At 28.2% G+C, this 20,617-nt stretch overlaps 5 protein-coding genes across 8 annotated transcripts; 3 read left to right on the top strand and 2 right to left on the bottom strand.

Moving 5' to 3' along the window:
- Positions 1 to 1,931: 1,931 nt before the first annotated feature.
- On the top strand, positions 1,932 to 4,943 carry LOC145745600 (uncharacterized). The gene is made up of 7 exons (XM_082563719.1): positions 1,932 to 2,031; positions 2,123 to 2,426; positions 2,979 to 3,059; positions 3,308 to 3,498; positions 3,663 to 3,723; positions 3,950 to 4,142; positions 4,274 to 4,943. Exons 1-7 carry the CDS (start codon positions 1,952 to 1,954, stop codon positions 4,867 to 4,869), a joined length of 1,506 nt encoding a protein of 501 aa, XP_082419845.1. The 5' UTR covers positions 1,932 to 1,951; the 3' UTR covers positions 4,870 to 4,943.
- A 435-nt stretch (positions 4,944 to 5,378) lies between these two features.
- LOC145744994 (uncharacterized) lies at positions 5,379 to 9,562 on the bottom strand. Of its 2 annotated transcripts, XM_082562978.1 has the most exons (11): positions 9,384 to 9,561; positions 9,060 to 9,152; positions 8,796 to 8,951; positions 8,360 to 8,497; positions 8,039 to 8,167; positions 7,086 to 7,238; positions 6,894 to 6,953; positions 6,708 to 6,824; positions 6,089 to 6,274; positions 5,874 to 6,003; positions 5,379 to 5,808 (listed from the first exon to the last, which is right to left on the bottom strand). In XM_082562978.1, the coding sequence occupies exons 1-11, from the start codon at positions 9,504 to 9,506 to the stop codon at positions 5,759 to 5,761; spliced, it is 1,335 nt and encodes a 444-aa protein (XP_082419104.1). In that variant the 5' UTR covers positions 9,507 to 9,561; the 3' UTR covers positions 5,379 to 5,758. The 2 variants fall into 2 exon arrangements, with proteins under 2 accessions (XP_082419104.1, XP_082419105.1); XM_082562979.1 differs by lacking the exons at positions 8,039 to 8,167; positions 8,360 to 8,497 and having other exon boundaries at positions 9,384 to 9,562.
- Positions 9,563 to 11,183: 1,621 nt separating this feature from the next.
- Positions 11,184 to 12,318, top strand: LOC145745858 (putative defense protein Hdd11). Of its 2 annotated transcripts, XM_082564032.1 has the most exons (3): positions 11,184 to 11,481; positions 11,571 to 11,823; positions 12,105 to 12,318. In XM_082564032.1, exons 1-3 carry the CDS (start codon positions 11,268 to 11,270, stop codon positions 12,256 to 12,258), a joined length of 621 nt encoding a protein of 206 aa, XP_082420158.1. In that variant the 5' UTR covers positions 11,184 to 11,267; the 3' UTR covers positions 12,259 to 12,318. The 2 variants fall into 2 exon arrangements, with proteins under 2 accessions (XP_082420158.1, XP_082420159.1); XM_082564033.1 differs by lacking the exon at positions 12,105 to 12,318 and having other exon boundaries at positions 11,571 to 11,824.
- A 685-nt stretch (positions 12,319 to 13,003) lies between these two features.
- Positions 13,004 to 13,820, top strand: LOC145745191 (putative defense protein 3). The gene is made up of 3 exons (XM_082563198.1): positions 13,004 to 13,124; positions 13,213 to 13,459; positions 13,664 to 13,820. Exons 1-3 carry the CDS (start codon positions 13,004 to 13,006, stop codon positions 13,818 to 13,820), a joined length of 525 nt encoding a protein of 174 aa, XP_082419324.1.
- A 1,701-nt stretch (positions 13,821 to 15,521) lies between these two features.
- On the bottom strand, positions 15,522 to 20,501 carry LOC145745258 (para-nitrobenzyl esterase-like). Of its 2 annotated transcripts, XM_082563272.1 has the most exons (14): positions 20,045 to 20,501; positions 19,538 to 19,751; positions 19,192 to 19,320; positions 18,797 to 18,966; positions 18,478 to 18,649; positions 18,269 to 18,354; positions 18,008 to 18,086; positions 17,592 to 17,758; positions 17,316 to 17,435; positions 17,074 to 17,225; positions 16,553 to 16,728; positions 16,265 to 16,369; positions 15,983 to 16,094; positions 15,522 to 15,911 (listed from the first exon to the last, which is right to left on the bottom strand). In XM_082563272.1, exons 1-14 carry the CDS (start codon positions 20,138 to 20,140, stop codon positions 15,827 to 15,829), a joined length of 1,863 nt encoding a protein of 620 aa, XP_082419398.1. In that variant the 5' UTR covers positions 20,141 to 20,501; the 3' UTR covers positions 15,522 to 15,826. The 2 variants fall into 2 exon arrangements, with proteins under 2 accessions (XP_082419398.1, XP_082419400.1); XM_082563274.1 differs by lacking the exon at positions 20,045 to 20,501 and having other exon boundaries at positions 19,192 to 19,317; positions 19,538 to 19,613.
- Between the last annotated feature and the right edge of the window lie 116 nt (positions 20,502 to 20,617).

Genomic DNA, 20,617 nt, shown 5'->3' with positions numbered 1-20,617 from the left:
TAGTTGATATATTAAAAAATGAGTTTTAATTAACTAAAACAACTTTCTACGAATGCAGAAAAATTAACTTATGACAATTGAATAGAGGTTATGACTCGTTTGGGTTGCAACTCGTGGAATCAATAACATAGAAATAAATAAATAATTTAAAAAATAAATTATTACCAAATAAAAAATGGTTTTAAAGTAACCATTAGCATTATTTTATTATTTTTTATTGCAATAAATAATTTATTTTTAGTTTATAATAAACCTTTATTGCTATGTTTTAAACAAACAGTGACGCGACGCATTGGCAGCATTTCGTAGCGTTATTATGTAAAGTGTTAAATTTAATGTTTAAAAACTAATTTTTAAATTAATCCAACTTGTAAAGACTAAACAATAGCAACGGAAGTTACTACATACTAAAAAATATAAAAATATGTAGGCTAATGTTCCTTTTTTGTATTTAACTCTTACTACGTTTATTATCTATGAAATGTGTAACCTTTTTAATCAAATTTTAATTAATTTAATTAATTATTTTTAAAAACTAAAAAGTATTTTGTTGTCGAACTATTTTTTATTGTCGAAAAAATATTTATGCTGGTCATAAAAAAATGTAAAATTTTTTTTAACAGGAAAATTGTTTTGAAAATTAATATAAAATAAAATTTTGTTACTTATTTTTACAAATCAATTTTTAAGAACTACTAACAATTGTAGTTTTTAGGCAACATGTGTTAAGTTTAGAACTCAGGAAATTGCAAATCAGATATCATATTACAAGGTTATGTTGTAAGTGTTTAGAATCGGTGTGTTTTATAAGTTCCCCCAACATTTTCCAAATTGTTTTCATACACAAGACTTTATAAATATTTTTACAACATTTATTAAAAATTTAGTGAGCTAAGTAAAATGTTGTGTTATTAGGTCATATGATTTAAATATGCCTAAAAGCACGCGGCCCCATTTTTTAACATTACGACATTTTGTTACTCACCGCCATGGCGTAAGGTCGTATGATTACCTAATGACAAAAAAAAGAGTTCTTATTCAGAACATCACAGCTCTGATTGTTTTTATTACACATGGGTGTGCTGGTATGCGCTGCACAAGCGGATATTAGGCAGGAAAATACGTAATAGATGGTAATATTGTCAGTTCTCGAGCTCTGTGCCTAATGTTGTTGTTACTACTATAAAGTAACGAGTAAACCTAAAACAGAAGCCTAATCTTCAGTCGAGTTGCTATTTTACATATATGTAGAGTTATTTATTATTGCATAGAATTACTGTTAAGCTGCGAAAAAAAATAGATAAAGATAGACTATAGGTGATTAGCAAAGTCGGCTTTCATTCATAGTAATAAAAAAATAAAATAAAATGTCTTGTTTTTTGACAGCATGCACTTAGCAACATTTATTAGAAACATATAAAAATTAACGCTTAAGCAGATACAAAGTTTAATATTGTACAACGTTAGCAATTTTATAATAGATCGACCTATTAAACGACCAAAACAAAATTGAAAGATATAAGGGCGAGTGTAAGCAAAATTTATAAAAAAAATGCATATTATAAATTTTATAAAAGTATAAGAGGTTAGGATTAATTTATACTTTTTTAAGCCTTACTTTATTCTTACCAACAATAATTTAATTTTTATGGCCTTAATTTACCTATATATTAACTTAACAACGTCGATTACCTTTGGCATTATAAAAAAAAATATTAATCGCACGTTTTATAACAAGCAAGAAGTCCGAAAGTCCAAACGTCACCTTTCTATTTCCGGTAGAAAATTTGATTTCCGGAAAAACAGTTTTACTCATTAAAAATGAGCTAATATCAAAACAAAAAGTTTGTGTATTTCCTGTTTAAGTTATTAAGTAATTAATTTGCGTAAAGTTTTTTGTTTTTAATTTTTCCCTTTTTCTTATTTTCGAAAGATTGCATAAGTATAAAAAATGAAAATAACAACTTTATTAACTTTATTAATATTTTACAACGTGAGTCCTACGTTTGAAAACGAAAATATTAATTTAAGGTAAGCTACCATCTTTTTTTACCCTCCTTCTATTAAACACAATTAAAGAAAACATTTACTAATTTTTTTAAATTTTTTATAATATTTTTAGTGGACAACGTGCCTATAGTCGCGTAGCATTATTATTACGTATAAAACGACAGAACAATGGAACCGCGACATCAAGCAATGCAACATCAACTGATGACGCACTTTTTGTTTGGACACAATGGTCGCCTATTTTAAACATTAGTTGCGCAAATGGGGGTGACGTCAGATATACGTCATGCCCCACAAACGGTTTGTTAGAACAAACGCGAAGATGCTGCAAAAAGAACAAGAAAAATGAGATCGTACCCAATTCTTACTGCTCTGATGAAAGTTCGACTAGATCTGTACCATGCAACATAAACGAGGCAAATTTTTAGCATTTTATAAGTGTTTTGACTCTTGAGCCAATATAGACTACATAAATTAAAATTCGAGACTTTGTAAGATCTTTCATAACAAGCTATCACGTTTTATTTTCAAAGCACGATTACTTAAAAATTATTATAAAAAATGTAAGTAAAGTGTATGTAAAATAAATACACATAAAAAACTTTAAAGAGGTATGCAAGGTAATAACACCTTTAAAATACGATAAATTATCAAGTTATTTATTAAATTTTAAAAATATTTATAAGACAAGGAAGATAAGAATTGTATAATTAGTAATATTAATAGTCATTTTGAGTGGTATCCTTCATTTGAGATCCTCGTTAGTATTTAAAGCCTGTTGTATAAACAACTTTATACTGTACATTTTATATTTCTTAAGTTCTAAAGATAGTACTTGTTTTGTTTTGTGTTTTTTTTTGCAAGCGATACATTGTAGATTAACAATACTCTTTAAGCTACGTCTAAATAAACCGCCCTAATTATTATAAATTCAAGATAAATGTTAACAAATCTATTTTATTGAACAGATATGTGGAGATTGGGGTTCCTGGACAAGTACGTCAAGAATTTCGAGTTTTAGAAGAAGAACAAGAAATTGCAGTACCGAGGTATGTAAAACCTTATTGTGTTTAATTTAATTTACTATTTTTAAAAAAAAACAAAATATTAATTTATATGTAAAAAGGGTAAGTAGCTCTTTAAAATGTTTTTTTTTCTTAGTCATCATTTAACATTCAATAAATAAATGACAGTTGGATTGCTAAGTAAAAAAATAAACTGCTTAAATATAAAAAAACAAATTCTTCTAGTTGGTCACCTTTTTGTTTCATGATTTCAATAAATTATTTATAAATAGTTGGATCTGCCCGCGAGTTGTTATGTTCACAAGAATATCAGCGGTCGATCAGCATTAGGTCCTATTGGAGGCGATGGCGACGAAAACACCGAAACACTTGGAAACAATGCTTTCACTTCGTCGACCAAGGTGGTTGTATTTACAGTGGCTGGTGTGGTGATGGTTGGTCTATTCGGATTTGCTGGCACTAGGTATTTATATTTGGTTGTGAAATGGTGATTAAGTTAAATTTAAGGTTAGGTATTGGCCTTGTTACAAGATCTGCTATATAATTGTATGACTTAATTTTTAAATTTGGCATGTATGTTTATTTGCTTTATTTAGTATATACCAAATAGTATTGTTTTTTGCATAGATTGGTAAAAACAATGAAACAAAAACCGCGGCCCAAACGACAAAACCAGAACTCAAACGAGGTGAGTACATTGTTAACTTAAAATATAATTAACATCATTGTGTATGAGCCTTTAATTTAATTTTACCTAAAACAGATGTGGTAAACACTCTGTTACGTTTAATAATAAAACAATTAGCTAAAAACCGCAGTTTTCTATATTTAACGCGGCATTAATTAAGGTATAGCAATCACAGGAAATAAAGATATAGTAATTTTGATACTAAGATATGTACCTTTTATTACAGCCTATGAACGAAGACTCTGACAGCCAGCACCCACACATAGTCCGCCGGAACGAAGACTCGTATGACGTGTTACAAAGTATGGGTGGTAGGCCTGTTGTCATCAGAAGAATACCATCTGGTAAACAATGGGGGCGATCCAATCAAGCTCCGGGCTCTCATCTTAGCGTTATCAGAGAAGAAGACGACTACGAAAGTAAGAAAACATTTTATTCCTTTCAGAAATGTTTATTTACTATAGTTGATGTTTCTTAATTGTTTTCTGGTTTATAAATGTTGTAGTTAATTAAAAAAAAGTTTAAGTTATAATATTGTTTCTTCTTTTAGTTTTAACAACAATCATACCGGAGGAAAATACATCCAGGATAAATTCAAGTCAAATCGATTCCGAATCAAACGATAACAGTGCGTTCAATTCAGAGCCTTCGCCAGTACCAAAGAAAAAGGGCTGCGGATACGCCGCTATAGACTACATGGATGACGTCATTACGCAAATCGAAGACGAGGACGCAGACGACGTTTTTGAATCGGTCACGCCCGGGTATCGGGACTCGTTTCGAAGCTCGGTGACCGAATCAGCAAAGTTAGCTGAAGAATTTGGGTGGGACCCGGTTAATACCAGGCTAAAAAATACGACTGAAAAGCTCAAGGATGGCAGTGACGAAACCGGTAAGGGTTTCTTATCGGTTTCAGCCTTGAGTTTAATTTCAGCCAACTTACTAGCCAATGGGCTACAGCCAACCTCAATGACGTCAGATGTACAAAGGTCAACATCGATGAAAGACTTAAGTCGAGTGCCTAAGTTTGCAACTCAAAAATGTGACTCAATGCCCGATGTAAGTCGAGTTGCTAAAAAAAGAATCCCTGATATTGACGAAGTTTTGACTGAATCTTTTGAAAGTGTAAACAGACCTTTCGCATAGTTTTTACCTTTTTTGTGCACACTGTTGTTTTTTTTCGTTTCCTATATTTATAAAATAAATCTTTGATAACCATGTCCTGTGCCATTTCTTCAACTGTAGTTAGAAAGAAATGGGTATTTAATTTGCTGGAGTATCGTTTAAAATATTTCCAAGTTACAACTGATTTATGTTTTTTAAGAAAAATATAAAGTTAAGCAGGTATATTTTGTAATATTGATGATTTTAAATCTAATTGCAGTGTAGACTAGCTGTAGAACACGTGAGGTATGACGTAACAGATCAATTCAAAAAAACTTGATTTTAGATTTAAAATACAACGTCACAATATATGAGAACAATTGAGCTTTGATGGTATCTTATAAAATAAAAAAAGTTATTTTATTAAACGTTATCTATAAAAAGTTTTGAACTGTCACTTAAATTACACAATAACTATTTTTAACTTTTCCACAATACCAACTTAAAACAAAATTTACAACCCTCCTCCTTCTCTAAAATATAAGCCCAAACTTGGAATAAATTGTTTATTTGCATCCGCAGTTTAAAATTAATTTAGCGATTGAAAATTTGCAACATAATTTCATAAATGTACTATTCGAAAACAAAAAAATTTTTGTGTTATAAAAAAATAATAATTTCATTAGCAACATTAAAAAACTGCTATTTAAAATAGTTCAAGATACATACCGTATACTTTTTGGTTTTCGGACAACCAAGAAGCAAAAAAAAAATTATATTTTAAAACATAATTATGGCTACAATTATTAATAAAAAAAAAGGAAAAAAAAATTTTTAGTTCAAATTAAAGATTTCTACTGCTTAGACTACTATAGTAAATGCATTGTGTAAACACCAAACCTCAATAATATTTAAATTAAGTGTGAATTTACTACACAGGGGTTTTAGCTTTCAAATCAGATTCATTTTCTTTAGATTTACCTAAATAGTTAAACATGGTTATTGATATTTAATATATGTTTTAAATAAGCTATTTTAAAAATTACCAGTTGTTTTAATTTCTTCGATTGTAGCTATAGCAGCGATGATGTCATCCTTAACAGAGGCAACATCCTTTTTAGCTGACTTAACATGACTCGTCAAAGTTGAAATTTGTGTTTCCACTCTACTTGAAGACTAAAAAAAAATTAATCATTCAAAATTAAAAAGAAATGCTCTTAAGTAGTCAAATTATTTTTAAGTCAATTATTTTTATATAAACCTTATCTACTGCATCTTTCAAATTTAAAATTCCATCACTATTTTGTTTAATATTGTTGTTAACTGTTGTTGTTTTTTGTTCAACAGCATCTAGCACATAAGCCTCTGTCGCAAAACTACCAACATCCAATTTTGCCAAATCATTTTCCAACTTCGCTTGTCTAGACTGTAGGGCATCACTCTCTTTCTAAAATTAAACATTTTATGTTAACAGCTGCAAAGTAATCAAAATTCCACAAAATACCACTAATAAAAAACAAGGTTATGTTTGATACTCTGACCCAGTCTTAAGTTGCCTTAACCAGTTTTGAAATAATATTTATATAGCATAACAAAAAATAATCTACCAAATCGAAGTACCAGTTCTAACATCCTACTCAAGTGTATTACAACATGTAAGTAGTAAGGATTGAACCTTCCTATGACTTCATGTTGTAAAACCAGGTTTTTTAACCACCCCACTTAACCACAGGGCTTGGCACATACATAGCCATATAACAAACACATCAAGGCTAACACATATATATTGCTAGTAAAAATAAGTGTTTAAATAAATTAGACAATTTAACAAAACAGATGAATTTTTAACAAGCAAATCTAAAAAAATAATTAAAACCTACATGTAAAGCTGTTACTGCAACCTCACGTAAAGTATCACATCTACCTAATTTTTCATTAACAGATGCTGCATCAACTTCTTGTTTGTTTCTAAAGGCGTCCAAAGATAGAGTTGCACTCTAAAAAAATTGTTCTTAGTCATAAAAAAAAAACTTTTAACAAAATATGTTAAATTTTATGTACCGTACCTCTAGTTGTTGAGATAATCCAGAGACAGCATCAACCGTTGTTTTTTCTAAGGTAGAAAACTGAAATAAAACAATTGCATACAATTTACCAAACTATAAAACGTTGTTATACAGTACAGTAAAAATTTTTGACTAAAATTTGAAATTTACAAAATATTTAAAAAAAAATGCATTTTACTACATTTGTATTACCTTATTATTTGTGCTTTCTTGAAATTGACCAATCACAGTTTCTTGCAAGAAAATATATTGGTCATCAGTTGTTTTTTTATTTTGTTCAACCTTGTCTTCATTTTTGGAAATTAAATTTGCAACAGATTTTAACTCTTCTTTTAGATTAGAAACCTTATCAATAAATATAAAAAAACATGTTGAAAAAAATTTTCAAACACAATTAAATATATTTTAACATAAAAGTAGTTGTTTTTTTAACACATACAGCAAACATCTGATAATACATGCTTAAAATGCACAGTGCTGATAAATTAACACAAAAGATTTAAATATGCTATGCATAGCAAAATGATGCAATTTATAGCACTGCCAAAGTTCAAATATTTAAAAGTATGTGATGAGGAAATAAAGGATATTAATCACTTGCAATATAAAGCACTGTGAAAGCTTATGTGTAAAAAAGTTAAAGCTTAATAAACTATAGTTGGAAACTCAAAACTGGGAAAACAAAAATAATGTTTTTTTTAAATAAAAGTGAACGTGCAAATTAAAAAATTTAAAGCCATGCTAAATAAAAGCAGTGTGAAAACAACATACTATTAGTTATACCAATAAAAATTAAGCTGCTTGATATTGGCAAAAAAAAGGTTTAAAAAACACATAATTCGCCCTTAAATTAAAATAATAATATTTTTTTTTCTTGTAATTTTCTTTAAAAAAAATTATCCTAATTAAATCTTTAAAATCAATTACCAATACAGCTATAGGCCCCGAAGCAAAATAACCCCTAAATATTAACTTAAAAAGTGAATATTGATAATACAATATAGATTAATAAAAATCGCAATATTAAAATAAAACTAGCAAACAACAAAGAGATTAAAAAGCTAAAAGTAGTAAAGCCAACATGACACAAAAAGTGCGAACTTTAAATGTCACAGCAAAAAGTAAAAAACAAACAAATTTTAAACCTCAGTTTGTTGCGATTTTGTTTGCAAGTTGACACGATTTATGTCACCCGAAAAACCTTCAATATTAGTTTCAACAACTTTTAATGAATCACGTACAAAATTTTCCAATTTTTCAACCGACGCTTTCGTCTTAAAGTTTGTTTCAATATAAAAAAATTTATTAATTGTATAAATATATACTAATAAGACCAACTTAAAATAATTTTTAACCAAGCAAATAATAACACATTACCTTATTACCCTAATTTTAAAACCTTTTAATTAAAACATATATTTTAAGAGACCATTAATTAAATTATATATTTCAATTAAAGTAATTACATTTGCTTCTGCCAATTTTAGTTCCTCTTGATTGCTATTTAGTTGTTGTTTTAATTCATAGATTATTTTAGACATTTTTTCGAGATTTAATTTGTTTTCATTTGATGTAAGTTCGGCAGATTTTAAATTAGATAATTGCTTAAAAAAATCACGACAATTAATGTAAATGAAAAAAAGCAATTTTATAGCAAACCAAGCAAATAAAACCAATGCAAAATTAATAAAAAAAATATACAAATACTAAAAGTTGAAATTAAAATAAAAAATTTTAATCTGCGAATAATGTAATTTAATTAAAACAAATTTTATCCAAAAATTTGCTTCACAACTTCTAGTAGTTAAATGCCCAATTTTATCTATAAAAAGCCAATATTTACTACCAAAATATTTACATTACATTTAAAAAATAAAAATAGGTATTTTTTATTTCACTTACTTCATCTTTTACAGCTTGAAATTCATCTTTAAATGAGTTAAGTGCATTTAATTGAGTTTCAAGGTCCTGAGCTTTATCTTTAAAGCTATTTAAGGTTTCAAGTTCAGCTTTAAGACTGATAATTTGATTAGCCAGACCACTGTTAGTGTGCTTCACCTAAAAAAAGTAATTTAAATTTTCTTTATATACATATATTCAATTTTTATTTCAATATTTAAATTTTTTATTTTATTTTGAACAATATTTTATTTAAAAACGGCTTACCTCTTCTAAAATATAAAAAGCACCCACTCCAATTCCAATAGTTATAACAAATATAAAGAACCAAATCAATGAATTGGATTGTGATCCTCCACTCTAACGAAAAAATATACAAAAAAGTTACACAACAATATTTTATTTAATTTATTCAAAATTTAAAATTTCATCAAAATTATTTTAAATATTTTTGCCACCTATTTTACAGTTTAAGGAGTATTTAAAAATGGTCAATAGTCAGATGGTATCAGTGAGATTCAAACCCAAGACTGCCAAGCCCGAGACCAATCAACGCAGCTTACAAATCAATAAAAAATGTTTAATATTTACATTTGCCCTAGGATTTCCATTAACTTTAACAATTTCATTAGTTTTTGATTCGCTTTCATTATTTTTCGCCTCCGTCTTCTTTTTAGAAGGTTGATTTGTATTTGCACCTTTTTTACCAGCCATTTTTTAACTTTTTATAACTTTATTCTACACACAAAAAAACAATAATTGCAATATGATAACAGACATCTTATTATAATAACAAACATAACTATAAAATTAATTTTACTTGGTTTTAAAAAACGAGAAAAAATAAAACGAAAAACGCGCCACGAAGTCAAGTCTGCAAAACGAGAGAACTGTGGTTTTGACCCCGGTTGAACTTTTTGGAACACGTTAACTTGTACGTGGCGGTAAGGTGTGCCACACAAAACGGCGCCACAATTTAAACAACAAAACCAACAATTTTTTTAATTAATTTCTGAGCAAAATATTTTATAATATTTTAAATAATAACACAAAACGGTTTTTATTTAACTAAGAAGCTAAAGCGATTTACAATAAAAATAAAAGCAAATACTGGCAGCGTGGTTGTATGTAAGAACACTTGCTACACCACATGAGGTCGTGGGTTCAATCCCTACTGCTTCCATGCTCTAGCGCCCAAGAGTAGGGCGCTATAAACGGTATAAACTTCTGCTGAGTCACTACGTAATCAGCAGCATACTAATCAGGCAATTACAATCTATAATATCCCAAACTGCCACAGGCAACTCGAGACTGGGTCGGGGTAATAGTTGTTACTCTATGTTTAGGTCGCGCATTCGACTTTCCACATCAAGGATAAAATATATACATAAAAAAACTAAATACATTTCTCTGTTTAAATTTGTTAACACAATGGCTGTTTATAAAAGTTTTTTGTTTAATAATTAAAAAATACCTTTTGTAGTTATAAATACAGGTTAACTTGTTTTTACATTAACCCCTTACCCCGACTTTGATATTTAAAAAGTATTTAAGGACAGGTTATTATTTATTCTTTCATAATCGTGATATGCATACATATTGTTTTTGTTTCTTTTACGATTTTTTATCTCATTTCTTTTACGGTAGAAATATTTTAAGAGAACTGTGAAGTGATTATTATGTCGCCATAGCAACAAGCAGGCAAGAGTGGCATGTTTATTTTCACGGGGTTAAAGAATAGTTAATTTCATATACCCTTAAGTAGCGCTTGGTTGAATTAAATAGACCCTATTTCTATTTCAAACATAAGTGTTTTGATATTTTGTTAAAATATAACAGTTAAAAATCAAACGGGGGATACACAGGTGAAAGTTAAATATTAAAAACACAATGACGTCCAGCAATTAACCTACATAGAATGCCGAGCACCCGCTAGTAATTCAAAGTAAGGCCACGGTTAAAGTACATTTTATCAGGCAAAGCAAACCTAATTAATTAGTTCACACAAAGTGAAATTAAGATTTGTTTGCATATCAAAACTACCCATATAAAAAAGAAATACAAAACAACTTAAGCGGTAATTGCGTGGCTAAAAAAAGGCGGAACACAACGGCAAACTTGTGTTATTATGCCTAAATTTTGCGTTATCATGCTTACTTTCTTGTAGAAAAAGCAAGTTAATTGAAGGTTATTATGTTTTTGCGTAAATACATTTTATCAAATAGTTTACTTTTTAAATGTAGAGTTTAAATGTAAATGTTTTACAAGTTAAAAAGGCGGACTAAAAACGGAAATAATAAAGCCTTAATAAGGTCAAAAGCCCAATAATAGTTATTGTAATGTGTTCTAAAAGAATAAAAGCAAAGTGTTTTATGTTGTTTATAATAAAAATGTGTAGTTTTTACAGCATTCTCGTTTTAAAACTTAGATTTTAAACAAAGAATAAGGAATAAAACGTTAGGAACATCAGCAAATATGAAATTTATACCGTCAGCATGCTTTATTGTACTTCTTATTAACACTGTAAGCGGACACTCTAGTGGAGCACCAAGCAATACGTGTGTCAACATGACGCCTGGTCACCATGTTTCTGGCGACCCTGATACACTAATTTTAAGTCAAACTGCTCAGTCGCCTTATGCAATTATAACTGACACTAAAAGCTACCATTTGGACAAAAGTGTAAAAGGTTAATTTTCTTATAAATCTAAACACTAACATAATTAACTAATTTAATCTTCTTTATTTTAAATATAATTTTGAATACCTTTTTTTCAGTTTGGATAACAGGCACATATACAGACCAAACATCTACTATTAATGGTTACAATGGTTTACTGCTACAAGCAAGGCAAGGAAATGCAGACACTGACTTACCGGTAGGATCGTGGACAAATGCGCCCTCCTACTCAAAATTTTTAACATGTACCAGTAATGGCGATTCTGTGACACACAGTAGTCCTGATACTAAGAATGCAAGTACGGTATATACATGGACCCCATCCGGTGAACATGGGAACGTGACGTTCTAGTAAGCTATTACTCTAACGTTATTGTTTTCATTTATTTAACTTCATTATCAATATAGAGTTTGGTAAATTCTCTTGGATCACTTATACTTTACGATTCTCAGAAAAACTTAGGACCGTGAAGTATAAAAGAAAATTAGGTAGAACCGCAATATAGGAGAGAGAATTTTCTAGGATCGTAAAGTACGGGTTTTTTTTCTGAAAATCGTAACGTAAAAGTGGTCCCATTTTTTATTGTTTTAACAGCGTTTAAAATAATGTTACTGGTGTATATATAATTTAGTGCAACAGTGGCAGCAAATCACGGTGTATTCTGGGTTAAATTGAATTCGGAAACTATTATTGGTCCGGATTCTGGCGCTGTAAACAACGGTCTACAAGGAAATACTTGGTTTATTATTACTCTGTCGCTTTGTGCTATATTAAAACAAATTTAATAAATTTAAGATATTTTATATTAAAGTCTTTCAAATTTTTTTTAAATATTTTAATTATGTATGTATTAATTTATTATTTAAAAAAAAATTTTTTTAATTACTTTTCTTTCATTTTTTAATTATCAACCTTTTACTGTGTTTTCTATTTCATGTTAATGTGTACATTTAATTTTGTTATAAAGAACATAAAATAAAATAGTTAAAAAATTATGTAAACGCTACAGCGAATTTAATAAACAAGCCAAAAAGAGGTATTAGGGATCGAAAATTTTCAATTAATAAATTATTAACTAATAACTTGGTAGCTCGTAAAATGTTAACAAAGCCATATGGCATTAAATCTGTTCTGCTAGTCATGCCTATAATAGCTTTAACCTGTTTTTAGGCATTGTATCCAACAAAAGGCGTGGCGTTAATGGGTTATTGCAAGGTTTTAAAACTGTGCTCTACAAAAAGCGCATAAACCTGTTTTTTTCAAGAAAACAGCGATTCGTTTGTTGAATATAAAAATTTTTAATATTAGCTTAAAGATAATTAGATTATAAACATTTATTTCGATTCGAAAATAAACAATAACCGGTTCAGATATTACGATTTAATTTATTACGACAATTTTTTTACTTAAAATTAGTTATTAGTAGCAAAAATGAATATCTTACTAATAGCATTCTGCATTACGAGTTTGGTTTTTGGTATAACCGTTAATGGGCATTCGGACGGAGCACCCTCTACGGCTTGCGATAATATGACGCCAGGCCACCTTGTAGGTGGCGATCCTAAAAAACCTATTTTGGGTCAAACTGAGAAGAGTCCCTATGTCATTATGACTGATGTGAAAAACTACACTGTAGATAACCCTGTGCGAGGTAATTAACTATAGAAATTATTATCTTATAAATTTTTTTTAAATACAAAATTTTTAAACGTGTTTAACATTTTTCTAATTTTTTATAGTCTGGGTAACTGGGGAATACTCGAGTCAAACAATAAAAACAAAGGGTTACAACGGTATTCTGCTTCAAGCCAGGCAAGGAAATGCTGACAGCAATTCACCAGTAGGCTTTTGGGAAGGTGCGCCATTATTCACAAAAATTGTAACTTGTTCAAGTAACGACGACTCTATGACGCACAGCAATATTTCAACCAAAACTGCTAGTTCCGTATATACATGGACGCCCAGCGAAAATTACGGAAACATTACGTTTTAGTAGGCTATGAAATTTTCTTTAAACATTTTTTTTGAATATTCTTTGCTAAAAATCTTGTCATATCGTATATTTGGCATTTATAATTGCATATTTATTTTTACTAAAGCAAATTTTAAGTAATCTATAAACGTAAAAGCAACAAATCTTAGTTTAGCCTGCTATTACCGAATTACTAATCAAACAATAATCTTTTTTAGTGCAACAGTAGCTGCCCATCATGATGTATTTTGGGTAAAATTAAGTTCGGTAACTCTTACTACTGGAAATGGGGTTATTGGAAGTGGATTGCAGGGAAAAGCATGGTCTATTATTACTGTGTCCATATTTTGTGCCATATTTTCACAATATAATTAATGTTGAAGAAAATTAGATATCTCCAAATTAAGTGATTTTTGTGTGAAAATTTCTAAAAATATATTAATAAATTTACTCTGCAAAACACACTGTAACATAATGTAAATTATACACCTTTGATTTTATCATACAATTGTTGTATCTTTTAAATGTTTTAAACTTTATTAAGCAATGAAGATTATGCCAAACCGAAAATAAAAGTTTGTACTAACATCGTATAACTAGAACCAACACGAATTTTAACACGTTTGAATTTTGAAAGATAAAACGGATTTTACATTTATTTTTTATAAGCGTTTCAATAATTTTTTCTCGCAACTTTAGTGTTTTATGCTTTATTGGTGCGTCAGTAAAAATAAAATAGCTTATTTCGTTTTCGGCATCCTTTGTAGACATTGGTTTTTATCATTTATGAGTAAATATTAACAAAGCCCTTTGTAAATAAATACATAGTAAATTTACAACCTTTTTTAACAAGTAATTTTATGTGGATATTGTTGTTGCTGTTGCGTATCCATTTAAATTATAATGACTTTTTAAAGGTTTGTTTGAATAAAATACAAAAGTGCTTGGCACGGATTGCTTGTTTTCTTTTCAAAAAAAAAAAACGAATTAGTTACAGTTTCGAAATGAATGTAGCTTTGTCAAACACATTAAAAAGCTTTTAATTTTAATATGTTTTATGTGCAGGATTCAAATAAAATGAATTTTTACGATTCGAATAACATACGCTACATATCATTGCTAACTTAATTATAAAAAAATTAAACAAAATACAAACGAAACTAAAGAATATTTTATAATAAACAAAAAACCATATCGATTGATGTTGTCTGATCAATCCTTAAAATTTGTGACGTAACCCAACCCAATTTCCCTTTTAATTTTTACAAACCCTTACTAATTATTAGTGAACAAAGCTTCAATTGTATGTCAAATATAAACCAGTGATATTTTGTTAAAAACTGTCGTCTTAGCTTGGATTAGTACACCTGCGAAAATAACATATTCAAAGCACTATTACCAGCAAGATTAATGAATATCAGCTGGATATCGATATTTTGAATACATCTGCATAAAACAAATGCAGAATTATGCACCTGCTTCTAGCAGTATAAAACGCGGAACGGTGGCCCTAAAATCACATGTTTTAAGGTACTCGTATTGGCGTCTATTTACCATATTGCTTTCAACCAAGCAAAAAAATAGCTGAATTTTGATAAAGTTATTACTTGTTACCTACTTTTAGCATTTTATGTGCAAAAACATGCACAAAAACGATGGTATCTGCATGTGATTTAAAAAAGACAAACAAAAGATAAACAAAGATAAAAACAAAGGTTGATGTGTTTTCAAAAATTAGGGGCGATTGTTTGTAACAGCGATGCTGGAAAGTGGGTTAGGCTAGTTACGTTTATCTTAAACTGGGTCTGATAAAACAAGCTACAAAAAGGAATCTAGGGGTTTTTATTTAAGATTAAATTTTTTTAATTGTCTCTGTAGAAGTGTATATTACCAGTATTGTGCCCGAAAGTACTTCTATAGCAATTACAATTCAAAATCAACTTTGTTATTGCTCTGGAATACGCACAGGCATAATGCACAACCAACCAACTCAAAAAAAACATATTTAACAAACTATATAAAATGTTTATTTAAGAAAAATCCAAGTCTTTGTGTGCAATTTTTATTGTGGTATGATACATTTAATGCGCATGCTTAACAATTAGAAAGTTAATTTGAGTTTACCCCTCTACTAATAATTTATATATAAGTATCATAAGTGACCAAAGCCGAATTAAACAATAATTAAGTCACTAGCAATAAATTAATATTATATGTTTATTTATAAGTAGCTCGACCACAATAATTACGTAAGGAAAGGCTAATATAATTGGCCAATCTTTAAATGACATTAATTAGTTAGAATTAAAATTCGTATATAATTAACTTGATTTTAATGAATATATAAATAAGATGTATGATTGACTTTAAAAGCCGAGCAATTAAAGTTTGCATTCAGATGTAGAAGGATTATCAAAACCTCGAATATTTTCAACTCTTTTCTTACAAGCTTTTTTCAGTTTCCGCCTAAAAAAAAAAAAAAAAAAAAAATTTCATAAAAATAAATTTAAGAAATAAAAAAAAAATGATATTTGTACTTCATGTGGCAAAGACAGCCCAAGCATATAAGCACCATTAGGACAAAAAAACTGGTCAAGGCAATGAAAACAAACATCAGAATCCCAGCAGTTTCATTGGACATTGTTAAACCTAAACAGTTTATAAACAAAGAATATTAAATTAGATTTAATTTATAACAATACACAATCATCAGAAATTTTTAAATAGGTCTCTTAGTAAATAAACTACTTCACTATAAAATTCTTTATCATGAAATAAAATTTTGCAGAAAATAAAGAAATGTATTTAAAAAATATTACCAAACAACTCAGCTACAGTAGGTTCACATTGTTCAACAGGAACTTCCTCACTAGGTGGCTCTCCATTACCTATTTTATCATTTTCATCAAGGTGGCAACTAAATCCTGAAATTGGAAAATTAATAAAATACTTATTTATTTTTAAATTCATTTATCTTAAAATGAAAACAAACCTAATAAGAAGTTAATAAAGTGATTTAAATCCATAATGTAAAACACAAATTTTAGCATAATTTATACATTTAAAAAAAATATAAACAACTACTAAACTCAATAAAAGAAACTAACCAAGAGTTAAATAGTACTCGTCCCAAAATATCAAATTTCTTGGTAACAATTCATTTCTGGTTGTTCCGATTTCATCGATATCAAAAGTAGTTTTCAGTCTGCATTTCTCATTGTTTACAGCAGAGGAGTTGTACAATTCCCAATATGTTGATACATTAACAGGATAGTTTGGATTTCTTGAAAATCAACATCAAAAAATTTAAAATTTTGGCTGCTATTGGTATTTTAAAGTTTTGCAAAATTAAATTTAAACAAAATAAACTTAATGTTTAAAAATAAAAATATTTTGTTTTTTACACTTTTTAATTAAACAAACTCCATAAAAAATGTTTCAGAATTCAGTATAGGGTAAAATAGCAATTTTTAAAATATATATTAAAATTACAAATAAGTATACAATATTAATTAATTCCATAATTAAAAAAATTTAAAGTAATTTTATTTTAAATACTTAAAAAAGTTTAATTAAAATTAAAAAAATTTAAAAAAATAAATGTTTATCATGAAGAATATAAAGTCACCCAGATTTTGCAAAATTTGACCAATAGACTGGCATTTCTTCTGTTAAATCATTTTCTTCTCCATAACCGAAAATAAACGTCATCTCATTTACTTGTTCCATCTCATATTGATAAACATTTCCGTTCGACAACTTGCTGTTAGCATAGGATATCTGCAAAATTACACATTCATTTTTAAAATTGAAAAAATTATTTAATTGTGTAAAAAAACATAAAAAAAATTTCAAATTAAAATTAGACACCTCTTCAGCCCATGTTGTGTAAACTTGATCCTTGGTTAAAGTCTCAATAAAGTCTGTTATTTCCGGTCTAGTCATTGAAAACTCGTCAGTTTCATAACTTTCATAAAATTTCAAGTAAACCTAAAAATTGTAAAATAATATATTGTACTCATATAAAAATTATATTTTTCAATTTTTTGTGTAAAAAAAAGTGTCCATTGCCAAAAGTGACTTCGTCCATTAACAAACCTAAAAAGTATTTTTTCTCTACTGAAAAAAATATTAAAATTAAAATACCTGCGACATTTTGTCAATTATTTTATCATCGAGGCTATCATACAGTTCAGGAAAAGCAGTCAGAAGAATATCTTTTGTCAAATTTTTTAACCAATTTGATTCATCAAGTAAAAGATTATCATAATAAACTGTGTTTTGTCGATTTGAACCAGACATGATATTGATACCTGAAAAAGGGAAATTATACTATAGTTTTAAATTAGTAATTAATAAAATCAAACATTACAAAAAAAACAGGTACAGGGTAGAAACAGTAAAAAATACAGAAAAAATATTGTATGCCTTGCTTTTAATTCACATTTAAAAAAATTTAAATTCTTAAAAAACAATTGTGCATATGTATATGTTTATTTTGCTTTTCTATTTTGTAATTCTCTAAAAGAAATATTTTTAAATGGCAAGATATTTAACCTTACCTTTGTTTACCATGTCTAACATAGCAGTGCTTGGATCTGTTGTAACAGTGTTATGACTCATAACTGGACTCCAATATTCCTACATAGAAACCAATTAAACAATATATTAATATAAATTTTTAGTATCAAGATATTTTAAAAAATATTTTTTTATTTTTATCTTTAAAAATGAATCGAATAAATATAATATATTTTTCATTCTAATAATGAGTTAACACAAAATATAACTTTAATTTTTATATGGAACAAAAAACTCAGTACCACATCTAGAGATGCTAGCGTCAACTCAGTTGAATTACTTCCCATAACCGAATCTGAGCCTGTTTTATTCAAACTTTCCACAAACACTAGAAAAAAATAACAATTTATAACTTAACATGTATAGTTTTTAAATCAAAAGTAATTTAATGTTAGACCTTTATAAAAATTAAACAATAATCAGATAAAACAAAAAAAATGTTCTTTTTTACAATTATAGTTGGCTATTGACTTGTTTTGTGACCATAAGGCATCATTGTAGCTTGCATTCTGAACAATGGCATTCATAAACAATGGGTCTTGGGTTAAAGTGTGAAGATGAACAGATGAACCCCCTGCACCTTCTCCAAAGATGGTAATATGTTGTGGGTCACCTCCAAAAGCCTAAAAAAAGTAAATAAACCAAGTAAATTTAATAGCCCAAATATACTTTTGGACGACAACAATTTCAAGTTACCTATGTTCGTTTAAAATAACGATTACAAAAAAGTATTACAATAAGTTTTAATACAAGTAATATTTTTAATTTACCTGTATATTTTCCGATACCCACTGAATAGCAAGTTTCTGGTCCAAGATACCAAAATTACCTTCAAAAGTGTCACCATCATATAAAAACCCAAATGCACCTAACCTATAGTTAAAGTTAACAACTATAACTTCATGATCGCCAGATAATTTTGTTCCTTTATAAATAGATCCTGCAAAAATATATTAAGGAGAATACTTAAAAACTTTCACAATTAAATTTGTTTTAGATAGTTACAGATTTTAAAATAGTTGAATTTATAAAGTGACATAATATGACTTTTTTTATAAATTACCAATAACAAAAGAAGCCAATTTAAAAAAAATAGAACAGGTTAACTTGGACAAAATTCAAGACATTTTTTACTAATACCACATATAATTATAAGTTTTCTAACCTGTGCCTGTTACAAAATCACCACCATGAATGTAAACCATTACAGGTAGAAGCACATCTGTGTTATTTGGGCTATAAATGTTAAGAAAAAGACAGTCTTCTGACATTGAATAGGACTCAAGATGTTCTACTAAAATTTTTAAAAAACATTTGAAATATTTAAGAAGTTGTCAACTCAGTGATTATCAACTTTTATTAAAACAATAACAAATATTTAAACCCCCTTTAATTGTATTTATATCATTAAAAAGAGTATAACAACTGACATAACATAAATAAATATAAGCAACAGCTTAAATAGCTAACAACAAAATTATTATTTTAGAATATGTGAAAAACTAACTTACACTTTTCTGCTAGTGAAAACTCCGATGAATCCAATAGGTCATTTATCAAATCCAGACTTTGCATGCAAACATTTCCATAATCAGTTGCATTGAAGGTGTCATTCCATTTGTTTTGAATAGGAACTGGAGGCTTGAATCGATTTGAATTAATTGGAGGTTCGGCAAAAGGTATGCCAAGATATTCACATATATCCACAGAATCATGGTCGCTTAACTAATGCATAAATTAAAAAAAGTAATATGTATGTTTTGTTTTATTCAAGAATCAACAGTTATAATGGTAACCCAAAACAATAAGCAAAGTATAAAATTTTAAAACATTAATTTTTAACTAATAATAATTGGAATCAACTACAACTTCAGGGCAAGATTTAGTAAATTTTTATTTAAAGATGTGTCATAGTAAAAGTAATATTGTTAGTGTTGTGTATAAATAACATTTTATATTAATAGAGACACTTTTTTTGTTAAGCAGATATACATACACTAAAATTTTAATACAATTACCTGACCACTAATTCTTCCCAATTTCGAATCCACCTCACATGAAAAAGTTTGGCAGAAAGTTACACAAATGATAACTAAAAATAAAATTTCTTTCATATTTCTTCTCAGTTAATTTTGTTTTCCAACTTCTCGAAGTAAAGACAACGCCCAAATGAAGCAGCTCCCCACAACAAAATCGTAGTTTATGACATTTTTTCATGTTTTTTTGTGTAAATAAGCAATGTTACAAGTTTTGAGAACGCAGAGTAGACATATAGTATATTGACCCTGATTTGGTATCAATGACATCATTGTGCAGAATGATTTGAAGATTGGTCAATGTAAATTAACCAAAATTGGTAACCTATGTTTAACATACACTAAGTACACATAAACCCTAGTTTTGATCTAATGATGAAAAATATAAAACAAAAAACCTTAAATTAGTTACAGTGTAATAGATTGACGTAATGTAAATTGTAAAAACATTATTTCTATTTGTGCTTTTAAGTTGTGATTAAACATGATAGCTACTGCATACACTATAAAAGTATTTAGAACAATGAAATAATAAACAGTGTAACACACATAAAA

Source organism: Corella eumyota, chromosome 3 (genome assembly GCF_963082875.1).
Source record: "Corella eumyota chromosome 3, kaCorEumy4.1, whole genome shotgun sequence".
NCBI classification, from domain to species: domain Eukaryota; kingdom Metazoa; phylum Chordata; class Ascidiacea; order Phlebobranchia; family Corellidae; genus Corella; species Corella eumyota.
This window is presented reverse-complemented; position numbering and strand designations above follow the sequence as displayed.